Source organism: Rhinolophus hipposideros, assembly GCF_964194185.1.
Source record: "Rhinolophus hipposideros genome assembly, chromosome: 5".
Taxonomy (NCBI): Eukaryota; Metazoa; Chordata; class Mammalia; order Chiroptera; family Rhinolophidae; genus Rhinolophus; species Rhinolophus hipposideros.
In genome coordinates, this window is record NC_138051.1 from 63,701,926 (window position 1) to 63,725,100 (window position 23,175).

Sequence of the window (23,175 nt, forward strand, 5' to 3'; positions counted from 1 at the left end):
GTTTTATCATTTGTTAATCTTTGAATTTTACACTCTTTTATGCTTAACCTTTAAATTGTACATTGAAAATTGTATACACTATTAGAAACATTTTGTAATTCTTTTAAAGTAAAAAGTTTACAATTTTAAAAGAACCCATTTCCCTGCAGTCCTATTGGACTAGCTCCATTCTGTTTCTCAGAGGGGGCCGCAGGCTAGGAGAACAGCAATGAGATTCTACCTCTCACCTTCAATGTTACAAGGACTCTCACCTTTGGATGCTGGGTGTGTCCTGGCCTGTCCTAGGGCACGTGCCAGTCCAGCCGTGCACCATGTTGCAATGCACTGGACTGTGTGCAATAGTGTGGGCAGGGCTGAAGGAAACTAACAAAGGAAGGTACAGTACTCTGCAGCCAGCAATAGCCAGGAGCCATTACCACCCACAGGCCTAAAAGATTGTAAAGAGAACTAAATCTGAATTTATAATATGAAAGTAGCTATGACGCAGGAAGAGCTAAGCTAGGCCATGGGTGATGGGAAGTCAAATTGGTTTTGAGTAAGTCAAAGCAGTGAGAATGAGAAAAAATTAACAAGTACGTGGCCAGGTGGTTCAACTGCAGGGACATGGATCCAGACAGGAAGCTGCTGTATTACCCTTATGGCAGAGGATCAACAAACTTCTGCATTTGATGTGAAAACCAGAAAATTGTCAATGCAGCTAGAGTTAGGTGCTAACTCTAACTCAGTTCCCGAGCCCTATTCCAGTCTCAGTGAGGCACAACTGTACAGCCATTCCTGGGTCAATCTCCTCATTATCATGAATAATCTCACAACTCAAGCCCGATTAAAAGGAATACCCAGAAACTTCAACAAGGAATTTGTGCTACCAATATAAGAAAAATTATACGACCTCACTGAGAAAAAAGATGAAAAGCATAAATAAGGAATTTTCTTTGATTGAAGTTTAAAGAGATGTCAATCTCTCCCAAATTAATTTATATTACCACAATTGTAACCAAAATCCCAAAGAGATTTGGAACAAAATTATTTTAATGTTCACCTTAAAGAATGAACAAACGAAAATACCAAATAAATATTTGAAAACAAAGAAAGGTGGAAAGAAATTAGTCTTATGAGATTTGAAAACATTTTATAAAGCTGCAATAGTTATAAGTATGATTGAGACACAAAAATCGACAAACACATCAATGTGTTAGGATAACTATTCTAGAAAAAGATCCAATTCCATATAAGAATTAAATACTCTTTAAAGGAGACATCCCAAATTATAGGGTAAAAATATTTTTGATGATGTTAAAACCTTTGTTTAGGTACATTAATAATTTAAATACTCTCTTTATATCATAAAATTAAGTAAATCCAAGGCTAGCCATACAATAAGAGAACACATAGGGTTGTCAAATGTCTGGGCATGGATATACTTTCTAAACCAAAAATCAGTGATTTACATCACACACACACCACACACACACCACACACACACACCACACACACATAACTGATCAACAGATCAGTTATGCAAATAAATAAGTAAAAATTTTAAAAGAGAAAAAAATACCAGAATAAAAAAGGAAACTAAAATATTCCCATCAAAAAGACAAGAGATTAATAAGTATATTGAAAACTCACTAAAATCAATTCTAAAAGCCCACTTAATGAATGGACAAAGGATAGGATTACACAATTTAAGTTGCAGTTGATTAACAACATATGAGAAAATCGCCAACTCTCTCCAGTAATCAGAAAAAAGCAAATTTAAAAATAAAGATAGCCATTTTGGTAAATCAAATTAGGCAATACTGTAAATAAATGAAAGTATTCAATGTTGGCAAGCCTTCCTTGTCCACAGCTTCTGGGAGTCCCGCACAGTATAATAATCATGAAAATAATTCAAAACATGGAAAAAGCCTTTTGCACGAAAAATATATCTAGCAATAGTTTTAGAAACCACCAAAATATCAAACAATAAGGAAATTGTTAAGTAAACCATGATATATGCACTCAGAAAAATCATGAAGTTCTTTTTTAATGGAGAATGCATATATTCTGTTACTCGTGAAATTGGATATATACCATAGACAAATATCTTTTTTAAATACATGTGAAAAGATTGAAAGGAAACCAATGTATATTAAAATTTTTTTTCCAGCTTTATCGAGATGTTGACATAGAAGTTCAGAAACATAAGTTCGCGAACTCATCCTAGAAAAAGTGCTACTTACCTCATTGCTGAATATCACTACGGTCACCTTCAAAGTACTCCCCTTGGGAAGCTGTGCCCCGATGCCAGTGCCTAGTCCACCTTTCAAAGCAATTTTGGAACTCTTTTTCTGGAATGGCCATCAGAGCTGTCGTTGTATTACCCTTGATGTTCTGAATGTCATCAAAATGTCTTCCTTTCAATATTTCCTTTATCTTTGGGTAAAGAAAGAAGTCATTGGGGGCCAGATCGGTCAGTAGGGAGGGTGTTCCAATACAGTTATCTGTTTACTGGCTAATAACTCCCTCACAGACAGTGATGTGTGAGCTGGTGCATTGTCGTGATGCAAGAGCCATGAATTGTCGGCAAAAAGTTTAAATCATTTAACTTTTTCACGTAGCCATTTCAGCACTTCCAAATAGTAAACTTGGTTAACTGTTTGTCCAGTTGGTACAGATTCATAATGAATAATCCCTCTGATATCAAAAATAGTTAGCAACATTGTTGCAATATGTTCGCGAACTTAATTGTCAGAGCTCGTATAACATATATAAATTTAAGGTGTACAACATGATAACACAGATAACAACCTGGGCTTGCAATTGGCATCTGAAGTGGAGGGCAGTCCTGTGGGACTGAACCTTTACTCTGTAGGATCTTATGCGATTTCTGGGTAGATAGTGTCAGAATTGAGTTCACTTGCAGGACATCCGGCTTGTATTCAAAAATTGTTGATGTGGGGAGACCCCCCCAAAAAACACATAGTGAGGAGGTTATCATGTAAATAATGGAAAATGTTTTTCTTGAACTTAAGGATATTAATCTCCAGATTCAAATGGTCCATGAAATATCTAAGCAAAATGAATGAAACCAGATCCACACCAGGGTTTATCAGCGACATCTCACAATACCAGAAATAAGGTGACGATCCCAAAAGCTTCCAGAGAGAAGAAAAAAATGTAATTCACAAAAGAATTGAAGTCAGATTGGCATCAGACATCTTGACAGCATACTGAAGCTAGAAGGAGGAGAAGCAGGCCCTTAAAATTCTGAGGGAAATGATTTTCACCCTAGAATTGGATATCCAGGGAAGAGATGGCACTCTAGGAAATCTGAGGATGATTTGATAAAGGGCTGTTACTAAAGAGTGGAAAAGCATAGTCCTCAAAGCTCTGCTGTTCCCATCACTAAGCCCAGGTAAGGAGGAAAGGTAGCACTTACTAGGATTCAGAGGAGCAGGTCATGTGGAGAGAGCTGTCTTGAGTGAGTGACTTTCAATAAGCTCTCATGAAATGATTTAGGGAGTAAATACCCTGTCCTCACGCTCCGTCTTCCCTAGAGATTGGCTAAACTCAAGCAGAAACCAGAGGGCAAGAAGCCAGGTGGTGTAGTTCCTAAAGTTGAACCTCCTGGGGGAGATCTGGGTAGAGAAGGGCGGGCAGTGGTTCTGGAGAGACAAACCAAAAATATCTGGTGCACCAGCCGAACCACCGATCATCTGTGAGTAAGGATGAAAAACATTTTCAGAAATACAAGAGCTCTCCTTCATGTACCATGAGCTTCCGCAAAATGAGTTAACAAGATGGAGAATACATGGGACCCAACAAGGGGCTCTAACTAACAAGCAAGCAAGGGAAGCTTCAGGATGACAGCTGTGGCTCATGCCTATAAAGCATCTGGTACAGATTTTAAGGGGAGGATGGACTGCAGGGAAGGGGAGCTCCAAGGAGAAAAAAAGGAACTGACAGATTTTCTTATGTGTTAAAGCATTTGGCAAAATCGCTAGACATTTAACTAATCTATTGGGTATGTAGGGAAAAAAATAGCAATGAATACACTGAAAATGAAGCAAAGTGGGGGAAATGATCACTAATCTAAGTGAAACAAAAGTTGTAGAAAGAGTAATCTTGAAGACATCCTGAAAAGCCATCAAAGATCCAAAAGATGACTCTTAAGAAAGAACCATCATTTGAATACCTGCCCCACTCTTGGAACTCACAGCCAGTCAGTGTTAAATAGAGAAATAATAACATCCGAAAGAATAGCGACCTACTTACCAGCAACGCGTGCAAATGTACAAAGAAATCGATGAAGGAGCACACAGTCAACCCGCCATGGGCAGTCACAGAAGCTAACATCTTTTCTGTCTCCTTCCTCCCCTCCCCAACACCAGGGGAGAGTGACAGTGCAAGAGAGTAGGACATGAGGACAGGTGTCCCTGCACCATCCTTGTTCCAGAGCCACAGGCTTAGCCTGTACCAAGGGGGGAAGAGGCTGGAAGCAAATATGAGATTGAATTTTAAAACGAACAGAAGAGGCACTTTTAACAACCAAGACACTGAAACATTGTGGAAATATTATATCATCAAGGAAGCTTTCTAACCAGAATAAAAAAGAAAGGTTTAACAGGGAATGGAGGTCGCAGTTTTTGAAAAACACCACCAAAATTGTTGTTACGCTATTCCATTTGAGAGTCCTCCATCAGAGCAGTTACATAAACTAGAAAAGTATCAGTTGGTGGTAAGTGCTGTGCAGAGAATTAAAATAGAGGTGACGTGATGGTGAGTATGTAGCTACCTTTGGATGGATGATTAGGGAAAGCCTCTGTGAAAGGCAACAGTTAAGCTCAGTTCAGAAGGAAGGAGCCAGCCAGAAAATGGGGGAGCAGCGGGGAGTGAGCTATCTTCCCCGGGGAAGCTACAGCTAGTGAGAAGGCCTGAGCTTGGTGTGTTTGAGGAACAAAAATAAGCCACAAGTGTAGTGGGCTAAGAGAATAGGATACAATGAGGTCAGAGGTAGGCAGAAGCCAGATCTGAGAACTGACCCTGACAGACAGGGCACCGGCATGCTTCTTGTGGGCCAGGTATGGACCCTGCTTAAGATGCCAGTCTGGAGAAGCAAGATGATGATAACAGAGAGCTGATTACTAGAAGCCAAGAGCTGGGAGGGGCAGTGGTAAAGCCATTGGAGGTATAGCCCAAGTCAAGGGACCCGTTGCCAAAGTCCCCAGTGGGGGAATGGGTAAGGATAGAGATACTGAGGCAACCAGGAAGAGCTGAGCCACCAGACCTCAGAAAGATGGGACCCTAAAGAGTAGCCTCAGATGAAAGAAGGCTCTAGGAACCTAAAAGGCAGGAGTGTGTCTCTTCAATTGGGGGCTCTCCGGTTCAGTTACTCTCTGCTTGCCTGTTTCATTCTACACTGCCCTCGCTGGCATCATCTTTCCCTCTGCTCTGTAGGTTGCACATGGCCTCTTCTACATCTAATGGCGTTCTTCCAAGTTCAGCTCCCACTGCTGACTGCCTCATTCCAGAGAATGAGGTCATTTTCCCAATGTCAGGCATTAACTATGAAAGTATTTTATAGATTGGCCCAGCTCATTGTTTGGTATCAGTCAGGCAACATCATACAGGCTGCCTGGCACTGTGTTCAACAGGCAAGGGCTGGAATCAAGAGATCATGTGTGTATTGTGAGGGTGGGAGAGAGTTGAGGACAGGAAGGTACATCCATTTGGGACCAATCGCAGCTGCCTAAAGGCTTGCTGCATCAGCAAGCAGCAGTAGCTGGGCCATTTCTACCTAACAAAGGGCTATGGCCTATTTGGGCTTGGCTCGTCCATTACAAATAAGGAATGGGCCAAAATATGGAGGACCTTAAATTCCAGGGTAAAGGAATCTGTATGTAATTGTGTAGGTACACACAGCCTTCCCTGCTTTGGGTACTACAGGGTGGCTTTTGGATGCAAGCTAGGCACTCTTTTTTTTCCTTATAATTGGAAAAGAGGGAGCTTTTATGTAGCTCAGGAGCATAGCTCAAGTAAAGGATGAGAGTTTTGTGTAACTCTCTGATGCTTAGCAATAAGATCTTTAATCTAATTAGTTCCCTGACATAGCTAAAAATATACTGTACAAGGATACAATATCCACTCAGGCTGTGTCCTCATGCAAAGGAGAGTGGGCCCATGCCATAAGTTAAGTGGTTACAAATATTTTTTGTTGCTGCTGAAAAGTGAAAAGGACAAAAAGACAAGGAAGGTGAAGAAAGTTAGGGGCTAGCCAAGTAGCTAAATGGCCAAATTAGAGAAGGAAGACATGCTTCCCTCACTTGGGTCAATTCTCCTAGTAAAATTCTTAAAGATAGGAAGGCATAAACTACTCCATTGACAACCATAAACAAACTGTGACTACTACCACATACTCAATCACAAGAAGTATATGGTAAAAACTATGTATTAGTAAGTTGTAATTCATTCAATAGATAAATGAATTCACCGTGTTGAACAGTCTATAATAAAGGCAAGATGGGTCTTCAATGGATGTTTAATAAACGGTGATAAACTATATTCAGTAAAAGAAACTTTAATTTGATTTCTTAGGATGTACACAGCACCTCTAATGTCTAGTTTCCCTTTGAAATCAAGAGTTCATTATTTGAAATGTCCTCTACTGCTACAAACAAATAATTTTAGCCTCGGATCAAGTTTTAGAAAGTTTTATGATCTCAATTTGTTCTCCCTCCCCCAACCCTACACTGCCAAGTGATTCCCTTTTATTTTGTCTCTCAGTTTTTCCAGATAAAGTAAACTGCTGAGCCTGTGTGGCTCACACAAATGTCACAAGTGAGCCAGGCAGGTGATAGTAACTCCAATGGGGAGAGGAGGTGAGTAAAAAATGAAAAGCTAGAAGTGATTTCATGTTAACATTTTATTTAAACCAGTACAAGCAACATGCTTAACAGAAGACTGTCCAAAATAAACATGCAGTATGAACTAGCAGAGACTGAAACCACAGCTTAAGAAGTAGTGCCAGTTGTTGACTTTGTTAAACAATGACAGGGAACTGTTAAAATTCACAAGACTAAACCATTAATGTTTCAAGCCTCCTGAATGAGATTCTATCGGACCATCTAAATCAAGTGGGAACTGCCCTGGCATGTTAGTGATCTCAAATAGTATTCAAGTAATTATATGTGTATGGACTCTATTCCAAAAAGCAAGAAAACAGTTTCTATCACAATCTTAATGTACTTGTTTTAAACATTACTAGAATATGACCGGTGATTTGAAATGTCAAATGGCATGATAGGAAACAAATCTCTCAAGAATATTCAACATGGGACCATTGGTGTTAAGTGGCCTAGAAGGTTTGTTTACATTCTTCCAGAAATACAAAAGATTTGTCCAGAAATGTTTGAGTCACTTCTTCAAATACGTTGTAAAGGCTCAAACTCTATAGATTCCAGTATTATCAGTCTATTGAACAAATTGGGAAAGCAACCGTACAAAGAATATATGAATTGATAGAATACAAGTTACTCTCTACTTCCACCAAATATCAGCATTTAAACTCTTATGAAAATATCTATCCATCATTAGTCCACATTACGGATTAATGACATTGCTCGGATTTTAAAGTAGTTCAAACTTTTTTTAAGTACACCTTCCTTACTATCTATACCAGTGGGGAATAAAGACAGCCAAATTTAATTTGGCAATAAGCTCCTCTAACTGGAAATTTTTAGTCAAAGTGTCAGACCAGAATACAATTTATGGCTCCATTTGACTCCTGAAAATAGGAGATAAAAAGGGAGAGAAAAGTGCTGACAGACATTTTGCTACAAAGATTATTTAGTAATGACAATAAAAAATTTAGCAACACCCTCTTAAACAAGAGTATGTTTAACTGCACTATGCATTTAGTAAACTTTTTAGAAATAGACAATTTGAACATTTATTTTAGCAGTCAATTAAACAAAAACAGTCAGTCAACCAACTTTTTTTCCTAACATAATTGATTCAATACCAGAACAAAGCGAATGCTATTCAAAACTGACATTTTGGAATTTCAGCATAGTAACCTGAGAACAGTTTCTTCATATGTCATTTACGTTGCCACAAAAACCATACTAAAAACATGCTGTGGTTACTAGTTGGTTCTATTTTGACAACATTAGACGCTATGCAGAACTTAGGCAAGGCCAACAATTTCAAAACGAATGCTGATTTAGAAGACCATGAAGGAGGTTCCCAGGGAAAAAAACTGCTGCCGAAAAGGAAAGATTAAAATTCAAGTCTGAATAGGAATGGTTGTACCAGAAAGTTATAGAATATAAAAACTGGAATTATGAAATCTGGAGTTGTTATTTGAGAGAAGGCAGAAGAGATCAAATAAGGAATGTATTTGAAAAGAACAATGCAAAATTTGGTTAGATGGAAAGTTAAATAAAAAAGTCTGAGAACACTCTAGAGTATGGGATTTGTAAATCTCCCTGTAGGACAGAGGAAGTAAAAAATGTTCTATTGATCCTCTAACCTCAATCTATTGTCTTGAAAAATACGTTATTCATAAGAAGCAGACAAGCTCAAAAAAGCATGGTTTATCACAGTTCTTTGCCCCTGTTAGAGAACAAGGGAACTAAAAGTTCTATATGGAGGTTAATATTACCTTACATTATGGAGGACTTTAAAATTAAAAAAAACAAAACAAAACAAAAAACCTAAAATGTGCAAGACAAAATAAGGAACTGCAATAAAAAATACATTCTTGCAGCACTCGTTTCTCTTATTGCTGCAGACCAGATGAAACAAAATCTCATTTCCTTCATTCAAAACGTTAAAAACACTCTCCACTCACTTGAATTACACTTGCATTTCTGCAGAATTATAAGCATTATTGTCCAAAATCAAAATAGCTGTTTAAAGAATTCTTAAACTTCCTGCGTGAAGTTTTCTCTCTCTCTCTGGAAACTGGAATAAAGAATCCTTCCCATTCATTAACTAAAACTCTAGCACCTTCTCATCTCCAACTAACTTCCTATTGCTTCCGGTTTCTAGATTAGTGAAGTCAAACAGTGTTGGGAACAGATGATGCTCTATTCAATATTGTGAAAATTCCAACTATTTTTACCTTTGTTAAAGTTGGCACAGAAACCTCAAAAAAATGTGAAGAACATATGAATGGAAAATAATGTCAACATAAAAAAATGCCTTTGCTAGTTTTGAAATGACTAAGATATTCTTAATATAAGAATTCAGCAAATTTGGTTAGTCTTTAGAGTCGCAAGACCTTTTTTGTCAAATTAATGTTAAACAGTTACTTATATGTTTGTTTTTAAAGTACACTACATATTAGAATGCTTGCCAAGGATACCATCATCTGACAAGACAGGTAGCCAATTTAGAATAGCTTCTGAAGTTTAGGGTGTAAGATATAATTTCTATTGATGTGTTAATTCTATTAACTATGGCTAAGGTTTTAAGGTAAGTAATTTTTTTCCTATGGCACAAAACTAATCACAAATATGCCCCAAATTGTAACTCTCAACTGCCATATATCCACCAGTGCAAGCAGATTGTTGGAATTTTTAAAATATGAAGTCGATTTTATTACAAATTTCAGATACACACATTAGAAAATTGTTTTACTTGGACCCTTTACAAAAGTATTAATTTCACCAAATCTGGAATACTGGCAGTGTAAAAGTCTTAAACTAACTTTAAAGCTAATAAATCAAAGGCACAGTATTAACACATTTAAAATAACTAGTTTTCACAGGACATCAAGAGGTGCTTTATAAATAAAGTGTTACTGACCTAGATTCAAAACTATCCAGAAATGACATACCCAGGAATGAAGCCCTTGATTAGCTACAATCCATCATCAGATGCTATTTTCCATTAAGAATAGTCATGACTATTATAAAATCTAACTCCCAGACCTTAAGAATGAGTGATTGAGGAACAAAGCTTCTGGACTTGATTAAAAAGATACAGGAAACCAAAGAAGAGATAGAATTGATGAAAAATGTACTTGTTATGCAAGTTATACTATAGTAAATTATTATTCATGGCTCAAAATTGGGTCACTCAAGTCTTTTACCCCAAATTAATTTCAAAGATTTGACAAATGATAATATGCCATTTCCATATATAAACCGCTAATATCCAGTATTTGTCAAAAGGAGGCAACTGTTGTCCATCATAATCTAATACCCACTTTCCAATGGTGTCTGTAAATAGTAACAAATTCTGAACCATAAGTTATAGAAATTAGTCACAAGAGTGCAAAAAGTCCCTGGAGAAAAGTAGTCCACCTAACAATTACAAATATAAGGAAACACTTTACAAAGTTTCGTTACTATGAAGATGATTTCTTCTTTGTTCAAACTTTGAACAAACGAAGAATTTTTCTTTACTGCAGGAAACAAACTGTAAGTAACAGTGCATTTTTAGGCATAAATAAGTATTTATGTCTGCTTCCAGTATGGTCAGGTTAATACATAAATACTTTAGAAACAGAACTTCACATTAGTGGAAAAATCCAAGTTTTTCACGTAACCATTCTTCAGTTAGGTCTTCAGTATTTCTGATTTCAAATACCTTAAGAAAAGAAACTCAGGTTATACTGATAGTCTCAACAACAACAAAAAAAATCAAACATTATATATTTGAGTATTAAATACCAAATTCTTTTTTGCATATTGGTCATAACTTAATCTGTGTAAATTAGATACACCATTTGGGAGGTACTTTTTTTTTTTTAAATACTAAGTACTCAGTTACCAAAATTTAGCAATTAAGATGGCAAAAAAAAAAAAAACCTTGAAAGTGCAAATCTATAAATATCCTAAATGAGCAATTCTGTAAACCTACACACTGAAAGAGACAACCCAAGCAAATCAATCTAGTTAGTTAAGAGCAGGAAGAACATATGCTGGTCCTCCTTAATTGGAGGAAATACCAGCTGTAGATTGTTTTGATAAAGATGAACTAGAGGTCCAAGGCTACAAATCTCCAGCAAGAATCTGAACACAAAGGCCCAGAAAGTATAATGGCTACAGAGAGAAAATAATATGGCAGAAAGGATGGGATTTGAGGCCAGACGTGAGTTTGAATCCTAGTTCTGTAGTTTATTATTATGCAACTCTGGGCAAGTCATTCATCCTCTGAAGCTGTTTTCCCATCTACAGAACAGGAATACCCCCTCACAGGATTGCGGAGAGGATTCAATGGGATTATTTGTAAAAGTGATTTGTAAATTGCCATGCCTTAATTACATCGCTTTAGGTTACGCCCAGGATTAGAATAGACCTGAGGCAGTTAACAGAGCTCGTTTTTAAACACCCAGCCCATTAGAGCAATTCCAGGGAATTCTTAGGGTATAAATGAGAAAAAGTAGTGTCTGTAAATTGATGGTATCAGTGACAATCATATAGCTAAAGGGGAAAAGCAGAGGGCACTTAAAGACATCCCCTGGGTTGATGGTAAATACCCGAGGGGAAAACACTGATGCTGTCCTTACAATAAAACCTGAAAGAAGTATTACTTAATACCATTTCAGTGATGTGATATTCTATTTCAAAACCTTAAATGTATATACTTTTTCAACTCAAACTAATATGAAGAAGTTCAAGTTTAAGAGCAAGCACACCTCTTACCGTTAACCTTCAAAAATGCCATAAAACAGCGACATGTTAAATCAAAAAGCAAATGTCTCATATAAAACAGAATGTTCTAGCTTAATAAAGCTATGAATAAGTATTCTTAACAATTTAATTTTAGATTTGGAAGCAACAGTCAATTGCATCATATGGAATTCCCGCGCAGAATTTGGCTCATTCCGTCTATGGTAAAGGCTCAGAGACGCTTTAGTGCTGACTTTTATCTATTAAAAATTATTATGGAAGGTAAAGAACTCTCAATATATTGAATAGTTATAGTGGGATTTTCTAAACCTACTTACATTTTTTTTTTAACGTTTATTTATTTTAAGTGTTTTTCCAGGGCCCATCAGCTCCAAGTCAAGTAGTTGTTGCAATCTACTTGTGGCCAAACGGATGACTCATGTCCTGGGCAGGACCGAGATTTCATCAAGCTACTCAGAATGGCGCACAATTTAAAGCTTACGAATTGTTTATTTCTCGCCTTTTCTACTTAGTATTTGTGGACCATGTCTGACCCCCAGTAACTGAAGCCATGGGAAGTGGGACTGTGGCTAAGGGCGGGGGGACTAGTGCACAGGAGGGGAGAGTGCTGTCTCAACGAGCAGGCCAGACGCAGGCGCCACCTTGGTTAGTTCAGCCGTCTGCACCAGCTGATTCTTGCTCCCAGCGTACATCATCTGTTGTTCAGGCTTACACCCTGGAGGAGACATTAGTGCAGAAATGAGACTTCGATTGTGAAACCGTCTTGGGTTTTCATTTGCTTTTCAAAACTGACACATTTAGGATTTCCTGTGCCTTAGAGTTTACAAAAACTTCAGTCTAAATGCGTATGGGTCGTATTTTGAGTCTTACATTGCATACTGCCTATACAGAGACATAGGTGATTACAAACAAACAAGCCCCAGATCAGCAAAAATAAACGAGGCTAAATCTATCTGACCAAAAGTCAAATAGATCTTGATTTTTAGAGTCATGCAAACACTTAAAAACTTTTCAACATTTTCTTAATTTTGACTTTCAATATCAAGATCAATTTTATGGACACCTAACACAGATAAGGTTTGGGGATGGGGGTGGGTCAGGGGGGCAGGGAGATCTGCCCTGAAAAAAAGCCAGTCTGATTACATATTAAGTTAATACACTGCGGTATATTTTAAGTGCTAAAAATACAAATAATAACGGTTAGAGAAGAGCTCATTATTAGAGACTTCACTGTCTTGAATAGTGGTGGTGATGGTAGTAGTTCTGGTAATACACACCTTCAATATCAATAAGGCATTTCAATACCAATGTAAGGAACTCTGGGACTATTCTTAAGATCATAGGCATATAATGGGTAACTACTATTTTAAAGATAAACTCAAATATATATCATGATTGTACACGAAGTTCACGTATTTATTAAAAAATTAAAATATAGGAGAAAATATACTTTTGTTATTTTAAAATGTCACTGCATTTCAAATTCCTTAAAATGTGTGTATAAAATGCCCTAACAACTACACGTCTAGGAATTTATTCTAAGAAAATAAGCAAGTTCTAAGAGATGATGCTTTATAGTAACATTTCCAGGAATGCATTCACGAGTATATGTGTGCACACACACCTCATCTTTAAAACAAGCATAAAATTTGTCTAGTATCAAAAAATGGTTTTATTAATTAGATCAGAAACAAACCTGCACGATTTAAAGAAATTCACTTACCAACAGGACTGGAGAAAATAAAACACAGAGGATATGAAACTCTTCCATCGTCATGTTGATATTTATAACTATACACAATGAAGGTTTTTCTCAAGTTAAAGAAACTAAAATTACTGTTCTATTTGAGACAAGTACTTACAATAATGTTTTGAAACACAGACCTAGGAAGCTACTGAGTGGTAAATTTCTAACCTGCCCATTTAGGCCACACCTTCATTATTCATTATCTTTCCATAAATTTATAAATGGGCCCCAAAGATAAGTTATAAAATCAATTAATCTCTCAAAAATAAATATACTTAAAAGTATGGATTGAATATGGCTTTCTTATCATTAGCATTTTTACTGTAAACACATAATTAATGGAATTGTGTAAAAGAAATAATGCATCCCACTAATACAATGTTTCATTTTCTAATCCAATATGTGCGTGCATATTTTAAATATGGTTGTGATCATGGCATAAAAGAAAATTTTGTAAAATGTATGTCTTTTAAAAGTTGAGCAAATAAACTTCATAAATTCTGACCATTAAAAAAACCAAATCTTTTTAAAGCATAAGAAAAGGATATCGAGGTTGTCGTTCAGGTAGCTCATCTTTAAGTTCATCTGGTGAAATGCCCTGGCACCATAAAGAAAAACAACTTTTAAGTTTTTTTTTCAACCCATATCCTTGTACCAAGCACCCATTCTACTAATCGGTATAAATTCATAACCATACACAACATAAAATTTTATTTTATTTAATTGTACACAAGCTGAGGTTACTAAACCCTCCCCTCAATCTAATGGAAGCCCACTCCCGCCCACTCAGTTTAATTCCGCTTATTATGGGGCTGAGAGGTACAGTAGTCCAATTGTCAGTAAACACTGAAATAAGCCAACTCCACCGAAGAAACAACAATGTCTGATTTAGGGGGGAATAAGTTAATTATTTTCACTCTAAATTACTTAATTTGACAAACTAAATTCTTAGGTTATAGAATTTTAGTACTTAATTATTGGCCAAGTAATTTAGAAGCAAATTATAAAGTTGACTCAGTATTTATTGGATGTATGGCCCTACCTTCCACTACTTACTACACTGGATTTCTTTATTGTTTTTAAAGAAGGTGGTTAATTAGCAAGACAATGCACTACATAAAAATTAGCAAGTGCTTTTCATGCATAATGAACATATATTTAAAGGTTTAGAATTCATTTTGGAAGTATATATAACTAATATAGCAACTTTTGGGCAATAATAATTTAACTATAAAACTGTATTTAGTTGACCAAACAAACCTCAAGCTCTTCATCCAGTACCACCAGACGTTTATCCTTATCAATCTTCACTAAAATAAAAACATAGTATGAGTAAATTGTGATTCTAATGTGGCCTTGATCTACCCAAACCACAGAGTCTCAGCCCTTTTTTTGGCATATAAAATTAAAACATCAAGAAACACAAGCATAAAACTCATTCAGTTTTAGATTATGGTCTATTAGCTAGCTTTGCTTTCAAAGAGTCAGTGTTTAAAAAGCTTTTACCCACAATTCCCAGCACTTAATTTGCTTATTTAGAACTTTATGTCCACTCCTTAGATTTGCTGTGTATATGGAGAACTTTGTAATTCAAATGCAACTTCCTAGATAATAAGGTCTGAAAAGGTGACTGATTGAGATTGGTCTATGTAACATGATTAAAGCTCAAGGGGAAAGTGTACCAGGAGTTAGGATAGAAACACCACCAGATTCTGAGCTTCTCCATAGTTAGGATTTCATGGTACAGTATGGTATTCCGAGAAAGTGATTTACAAATAGCAGTGATATCGATATTCAAATATATATAACATAATCCAAAGTCAAATTAAATGTGTTCAAAGATAATCTACGCCTCTATTTTTTCCCGTCACCCTGAAAAGTTGGCCATTTTTGGTTTTGCACTAGTTTCATAGTAAATCCTGAGATAACAATATGTTCTCAAATAGCTTTCACTTTTATGGCAAAATGGCACTGACACACATTATCACTTATAAGAACTGTACTCCTATGCTGTAGTATTTATTTGTAATAGAACCAGAATTCATGACAAGTTATCACCACCTCATTAATTCACATCTGCTAGCTCCATCTCTGCTAAGCATAGGCTATAGACTTACATTTGCAGCCCTTCACCCTTCCTTTATCTTTCTAAATCACTACCCACATATTAAATATTACCTAATATAAAGTAAATCTAGATACCATTAGATACAGCACACAATGGGAGAGACAATATTCAAATCATTCTTTCTATTGTCAGAAGTCAGTGACACTTAAATGTATTCTCCATGAAACTAGAATTCGAGTCTAGAATTGAAATAAGGCCCCAAATCACTTTAAACACAATGCTGAACTTTTCCATTTTAGTTGTCGGCAAAGGTTTCTCTTAGAGGATGAATGGCCAGGCAATTTTTAGTTCCCTGAGAAACTAAAGGATGGAGTTCGATGGGTCATCACTACAAAGGATCAAGAGACCAAAAAGATCATCTCCTCCAGCTCTGTGTAGGCAGCTGAGGGGGGAGGTAGGACATTCTAACTGTTCTGTGATATTAGCTGTCATTTATTTTTTTAAAGTGATCTCTAAGGAGGGTGGGACTTAAAACAGGAGGAGGTAAATTACTTTCTAAAGGTTCAGTTTATTCAATGTAGCTATAAGATAAAAACAAACTAACACCATGTAACAGAGGCAATCACTTTTAGCTTACTTATAATGGCAGCATTGTTTGTTTCTTTGCGAAAACGAAACTTTCTCAGCTTTTCCACTAGATCTTCAGCAACATCACAAACCACCAAAGACTCACTCTAGAAAAGAACACAACGTTTAAAATGCCATAACTTCGATATATACATGTTAAAGTTATAAAACCTAATACCTTTATAAAGGTACACGTATACTGACATCTACAAATGTCACAATTATGTGACAGTATTAACATGAAATACATGAACACTTAAAGAGCTTTTAAAACTAACAACCCTTGTATCTACATTATTTAATTACACACATTTGTTCATCTTATATGTAGGGTATACTTTCACTTTCTCTTTGGTTAATAAATATCTCAAAGAACTAGGCACATAATACTGTGATATTTTCTTAGCACGAGAAGAAGGGAAGAATGTGGGAAAAGTCGAGGATCACTGCCGGCTGGTAGAAAGTATGTATGTTGGCACTACGCAGGAAGAACAGGATAGTCATCTTACTGTACTTAGAATTAAGACCTTGATTCATTTTTGGGTCTCAACTGTGAAAAAAATACAAATACAAAAAAGTATGAAAAATAAACCCTAAGAGTAAAGACCAATAATATTTCTATATTAATTAAATCACTATGGGCACTCAAAAAAGGAGCTATTAAGACTTATGAAAGCAAAACCAGATGAAACAAATATAAAAACTAAAAGGAACTTTTACAAATTATGAAAAAAACATTAGACTCTTTTCCAGAAATTTGGCAAGGAAATGATGAAAAGCACTCTGTTTTACCGGTGCAAATGTATTAATGACTGCAAACACAAGAATGGAATACTTTCCTTTTTTAACGTGTAGAACTTTGAACACATAGAGAACAGTATAGTGAAACCCTATGCACTTATCACTCAGCTTTACATATCAACACATAGCCAATCTTATTTCACCCAACACCATCAATACGGTTCCACAGCAAAGCCCACAAACCATTTCAACTGTAAATATTTCTCTATGTATTATTAAAATGACAGCATATGCCATTAGAAATATAAGGACAATTATAGCGTTATCTCACCTGAAAAATACTAACAATAAATCCAGTCTCAAACACTCAGATAGTTCAAATTTCCCTCAGTTTTAAGATATTTTTTTTTCTTTTTATGTTGGTTTTTGAGTCAGATTCTAAAGAAGGTCCACATACTTTGGTCTTTTTTCATATATAGGTTCCTCCATCCTTCTTTAAGAAAATTAGAACAGTTCTGAGATCAATGCTAAATACATGTCTCATAACCCAAAAGGTTAAGCCTTCCAATTTTAAGTTAAAATAAAAAGTTAATAAAAGCCTGCTTTTTTGACCCTGTGTTGGGTAAATTAAAGCATATGTTAAAACAGGAAGTGGCTATCAACTTTAAATTGTCTGTTTTTTTTTTTTTAAAGACTTTTATTGGGGAAAGGGAACAGGACTTTATTGGGGAACAGTGTGTACTTCCAGGACTTTTTTCCAAGTCAAGTTGTTGTCCTTTCAATCTTAGTTGTGGAGGGTGCAGCTCAGCTCCAGGTCCAGTTGCTGTTGCTAGTTGGAGGGGGCGCAGCCCACCATCCTTTGCGGGAGTTGAACCGGTCGAACGGGCAATCTTGTGGTTGAGAGCTCACTGGCTATGTGGGAATCGAACCGGAAGCCTTCAGAGTTTGGAGCTCTAACTGCCTGAGCCACCGGGGCCGGCCATTTAAATTGTCTTTTAAATTCAGAACACTGGTAATGTAAGGTGGGATATACCATTGGATGTGCTATCATACAGTTAGAAAGTACATCCCACCCATACTTATCTGTTGGAAAGTACTATCCAACAGATAAGGCCCCTGTAGTTGTCATGTCCATTCATCCTTTTAGCTCTCTTTAGAGAAAGAGATGCTAAGTTATATGGAGCTTCCTGAAGGTAGTATTCAACCTTAGTCTATTTTTTCTTACCTTCCAAGAAAGATATAAAAGTCAGAAAATTACAATTTTCATTCTCTCTTTAATGAAAAGTAGAACCCATTAATGAAACTAATAATATTTTAGATTTGTATATAGGCAATGACCAATTTATCATGAAAGTCTTATTTTCCAGCTCTGATACTCAGAGCTGCTTGTGCAGTCCTGATACATTAAGGATCAGAAACCAAGTGGGAAAAGAAATGCTTTGATTTAATTTATATAGTTTTTTTGTTTTGTTTTTTTTTTTACATTTCACCCCTCCCAATACCATAATAAGGCCAAAAATTCCTTCCTACAAGAAAACGGATCCAGGCTCAGCGAATTCTAATTGCTTACAGTTCGTAGAAGCCTTTAAGAATCAATATTAATGCCCTGAAAACAAGTTTATATGGTAAATATTAACACATAAAGTGGAGAGTTGAGCTCAAGTGTGCATTTATTGGTTTATCCATACAACGAACATTTAATTAGTGTCAGCACCATGCTAAATGCTAGGGATACAATCATATAAAAAAAATAACAGTCGCACCACATAATGACATTCGGTCAATGGACTGCATGTGATGGTGGTCCCATAAGATTGTAACAGAGCTGAAAAATTCCTATTGCCCAGTGACGTCTTAGCTGTAGCACAATGCATTAGCCATGTGTTTGTGGTAATACTGGTGTAAACAAACCTACTGCATTGCCAGTCATATACAAGTATAACACATACAGTTATGTACAGTATATAATACTTAATGATAAAACGACTATGTTACTACTTTATGTATTTACTATACTTTTTATCATTATTTTATAGTGTACTTTTCCTACTTCCAAAAAAAGTTTGCTGTAAAACAGTATGCTGTTTTATGCTGACAGCAGCCTCATACATCTCATGTTTTCGGTTCAAAGGTAGAATCCATTAGTGAAACTACTAAATATTTCAGGTTTTTTTTTTTTTTTAGGCAAAGAACAATTTATCACGGAAGTCTTATCTTCCAGCTCTGATACCCAGAGCTTCTTGTACAATCCTGACATTCTAAGGATCAGAAACCAAGTGGAAAAAAAACTGCTCTTTTATATAGCTCTTTTTTTGTATCTCGATTGTGTAATTTTCTCTTATGCCTTATTAATCTTGTTGTTTTATAAATTTAGCGTGCCCTAAATGTAGTGTTTATAAAGTCCACAGTAGGGTCCTAGGCCTTCACACTCACTCACTCATAGACCTACCCAGAGCAACCTCCATTTACGGTAAGTGCCCTGTACAGGTGTACCATTTTATCTTTTACACCATATTTTTACTGTACCTTTTCTGTGTTTAGGTATGTTTAAATACACAAATACTTACCACTGTGTTACAATTGCCAAGTATTCAGCACAGTAACACGCTGTGCTGGTTTGTAGTCTAGGAGCAACAGGCTCCCTATACCACATAGCCTAGGTGTGTGTACTAGGCCATACCACCTAGGTTTGTGCTAAGTGCACTCTATATTCACACAATGACTCCGAATGATGCATTTCTTAGAATGGATCATTAAGCGCCACGTGACTGCAAATAAAAAATATGGGCCTGCCCTCAAGGGGCTTATAGGCTAATAGAGAATAGACCTACATCAAAAGGATCAGGCAAAAAAAATGTGCACTTGTTTGTACCTGTGATAAGAGCCAGGAAGCAGAGACACAGGATGCTGTGAGAACTTATGACCAGTGAAGAACAGCATGGTCACAGGAGGCTTACCTGAGAAAGGCATCTGAAGGACCATAACTGCCAATGCAAAGACCCTGTGATTAAAATGAGTATGGCACATCTAAGACAACGAAAGGCCTATGTGACTCAAGCACAGAAAATGAGCAAACATGGTACGAAAGAAGATTGGTCTGGGCTGGACGACATAGGGCCCAGTGGGTCATATTAAGTATTTTGGTCTCTATCCTAAGAGCAAAGGTCTCTATCCTATGAGCACTATGAAGCCACTAAGGTGTTTTAAGCCCGGTGGTAACGGAAAACATGATCAGATTTGCATGCAGGAAACAGGCAGAGAGCCAGGATGAACAGAGCAAGACTAGTTAACTGACTAGCGCAGGTGAGAGATGAAAAGTAACTCAGACAGGCTGATAAGGATACATAGAAGTAAGTGAATACTGCTAATAATAGTTAACATGTTAGACACTATGAGAGAAGCACTGTGCTATGTTCTCTATACAGATCTTCCTTAATGCTCTAAACAATCCCACGAAATGGGTATTATCCCCATTTTGCAACAAACTAAGGCTTAGAGAGGTGAAGTATCTTCCCCAAAGTTATGCAACTAGTGGAGCCAGGATTCACCCCAGGCAGCCTGACCTTTAGCCCACTCACTCTCTGAACCATTAAAAAGGAGCTGGTGACAGACAGATTGAATATTGGGAGCGGTGGATTAGGAAAAAGGGTTACCAAGATGACTCCTCAACTTCTCGCTTGTGGAACAGAACTAAATAGTGCTGCTTTTCACTAAGGAACACTAAGGAAGACCAGGTTTGAAGGAAAAGAGCACAAGTTTTATTTTGGACAGACTGACGTGGCTTTGAAGAACCCCACTGGGGAAAAGTTTTCTAGATGTTAACTAAATCATGGGATACACAGGTCTGGACTGGATTTGGACCTCAGGAGGTCTGAGATACAATTTCACAAGTCATCTGCATACAGGTAGGTGGTAACTGAAGCTGTGGGTGCAGGAAAGCAGGAATACGGAATGGAAAATGAAGCATTAGGATAGAACCTAGGACTCCTATGTGTGATGTCCAGGGATGAACAGTCTGCATGGGACACAGATGGATCAACAGAAGTAGGAGAAAAACCAGGAGTTTTGTATCCCAGAAGCCAAGGCATGAGGGGAGAGAATGCCTCAGAAAGGAGAGCATGGTCAACGGCCTGGAATGCAGCTGAAAGGTCAGGAAAGTCAAGAACGGAAGAGTCCCTTGGATTTAAGTGACCATAACAAGATCTACTCGATGGAGGTGGGCTGAGAAATGAGTGGGAGGTCAGAGATAGGAGGGTGGGGGATTTTGTGTTTGGTTGGTTTTGAATGAAAGAAATGAGTATATTTAAAAAACCCGATAGGAAAGGTCCAGAGGATCCTTATTGGGCAACTGATTTAATTCTCCACTTATTTTTGAGCATGGGGTCCAGCTCAGACCAGAATGGAAGCCAGAGCCCCTAGACCCAGCAAAACTAAAGCTTTTGACAGTCGCTTTAATGCCACGCGGCAAAACCTTGGGTCAAAAGGTTTCCAACTGCCGCAACTCAAAGGAAGCAGATAAGGAGAAATCTTTAGAGGCAGGCCGGGGGAGGAGGCAAGCTCAGGTGAGGCCGCGAGAATGGAATCAGACTTCGAGCTAGCCCTCCCGGCGAAGGCCGCCAGGCCGAAGGTGCTCGGCGCCTGCCCGCCCCTGGCAGAGCAATTGGGGGAGCCCTTCGCGGGGCCAGACCCCGGACCCCTGCAACCCTGCAGCTCAGGAGCTGGACCCCTCCGTCTAGAAGGACCGGGCGAGGGTGACCCACGCCTCCTGGCCGCACCTGGGTCCCAGAGCCCGCTTGGCGCGGGGGATGTTGTTGGGGGATCAACACCGGGCCCGGCTGGAGGATGCCGCCTTGGGCGGGGCGGCGGCAGCGGTGCGGGGAAGCCGAGTCCGGCTGTGGGCAGCAGCCAGGGCGGAAGCGGCCGCCGACCCACCCCGGACGCTGCCCGCCGGGACCGGCGCCGGCAAACAGAAAAGCCCAGCTAGCCGACCCAGCCCTCTGGCCCCCACCCTCCCCGGAGGCAGCTCACCATTTTCCTTCCGGCCGTCAGCACTCTCTCGCCTTTCCTCTGGCCCCTTTAAGAATGGCACCGTGGCCGCCTCCCTTCCTGCCCCCGCGCCAGGAAGAGCCACCCCCACCAGCGGCGCGGCCGCGGCGGCCGACACGTGACCGCGGACGGTGGGAGGCGCGGCTCAAACTTCGCCGGATCGCGGGACACTTGTGTGTGTCTACGCCCGCTGAGAGAGGATGGTCCGTTTCACTGGGAGTGGGCAACTCTGCCGATATGTACTCTTACAATTCAAGACCCAGTAGACTTTTCAGTATCAGGGTTTCTCGACTTCAGCAATGCTGACATCTGGAGTCCAAGAATTCTTTGTTGTGGGTGGACTGTGCTGTACACGTAAGATGTGTAGCAGCATTCCTGGCCTCTGCCCACTAGAGGCCAGTAGCACCTTCCCAGTTGTGACAACCAAAAAGTGACCAGACCTTGTCAAGTGTTGCCAGGAGGGGGTGGTGGGAAATCACCCCCAGTTGAGAACCCCTGTTATAGGATAGATGACTGTCCTAAGCGTTGGGCCACAGACTACCATAAGAACCACCAGTGTCAGCTTAGTTGGAGCGGGCTTCGGGTATCCTCAAGCCACTTAGTGTATACGGATGACAGAAACCCAACACCTAAGACCACCAGAGCTTTTCACTACAGGGACTTGGAAATTCAACAGATTCAAAGGGTTAGGTTCTGCTTAGGTACTATACGATTTTTCACAGTTCCTGTCATCTATGGGAGTATACTCAAACTGCACATTCATTCATTGCTGTTGTGCAGGGACTGCCTCAAAATTTGAAACTCAAAGTTATTATGTTCCTATTGATGTCTCCAAAACAGAAATAAATTTGCCCTTATAGGAAATAATGTGGGCTATAGAGGCCATATAAAATGAATGAAAGGGTTGGCAGCTCCAAGAAAAACATATAATGGAGATAATAAATTTTGAAAACATAGTAATGATGCTTGCATTTCTCTTATGAAGCCCTCTCCTTGGTTGGCCAGCATCTATCAGCCTCAAAGGAGAAATAGAGCTGTGATGTTGGGAATGCACAAGAGAAAAAGCAGCTTTAACTACCAAAATAAGATTTTTGAGTCCCAAGAAACACAGTAATCTCGAAAAAGCCAGACATTACTATGAGAGAAAGGTTTTATAAAATTTTAAAGCCCCATTACCATTTCAAATCCTAGACTTTGACAAAATTACAAGTGGCATTTAGTATATACCATATGGTAGAGAAAACAGAGACTATGACATAAGGAAAGTGCCTGCTGAGTGGGAAGGAGGGAAAGCCTTTCTGTGCTGGTCTGGAAAAGGGTGG

At 38.3% G+C, this 23,175-nt stretch overlaps 2 protein-coding genes across 2 annotated transcripts in view; one reads left to right on the forward strand and one right to left on the reverse strand.

The window, feature by feature from the left end:
- Nucleotides 1–6,886: 6,886 nt before the first annotated feature.
- GMFB (glia maturation factor beta) lies at nt 6,887–21,960 on the reverse strand. Its single transcript, XM_081049820.1, has 7 exons — nt 21,836–21,960; nt 16,077–16,173; nt 14,632–14,681; nt 13,919–13,969; nt 13,348–13,432; nt 12,266–12,339; nt 6,887–10,578 (listed from the first exon to the last, which is right to left on the reverse strand). The coding sequence occupies exons 1-7, from the start codon at nt 21,836–21,838 to the stop codon at nt 10,507–10,509; spliced, it is 432 nt and encodes a 143-aa protein (XP_080905946.1). The 5' UTR covers nt 21,839–21,960; the 3' UTR covers nt 6,887–10,506.
- Nucleotides 20,384–23,175, forward strand: part of CGRRF1 (cell growth regulator with ring finger domain 1) — a 38,720-nt gene continuing 35,928 nt past the window's right edge. Inside the window, exon 1 of the mRNA XM_081049818.1 lies at nt 20,384–20,712. The gene's annotated coding sequence lies outside the window, so the exon portion shown is untranslated. The remainder of the gene's footprint in view (nt 20,713–23,175) is intronic.

What these genes read in the sequence shown, in the direction of transcription:
- GMFB (XM_081049820.1), bottom strand. An exon ending in TACTGGATGAAGAGCTTGAG is followed by an intron (nt 13,970 to 14,631) that starts GTTTGTTTGGTC and finishes TTATGGTGCCAG; the next exon opens with GGCATTTCACCAGATGAACT. An exon ending in AGACGGCTGAACTAACCAAG is followed by an intron (nt 10,579 to 12,265) that starts GTGGCGCCTGCG and finishes TCTTTTCTTAAG; the next exon opens with GTATTTGAAATCAGAAATAC.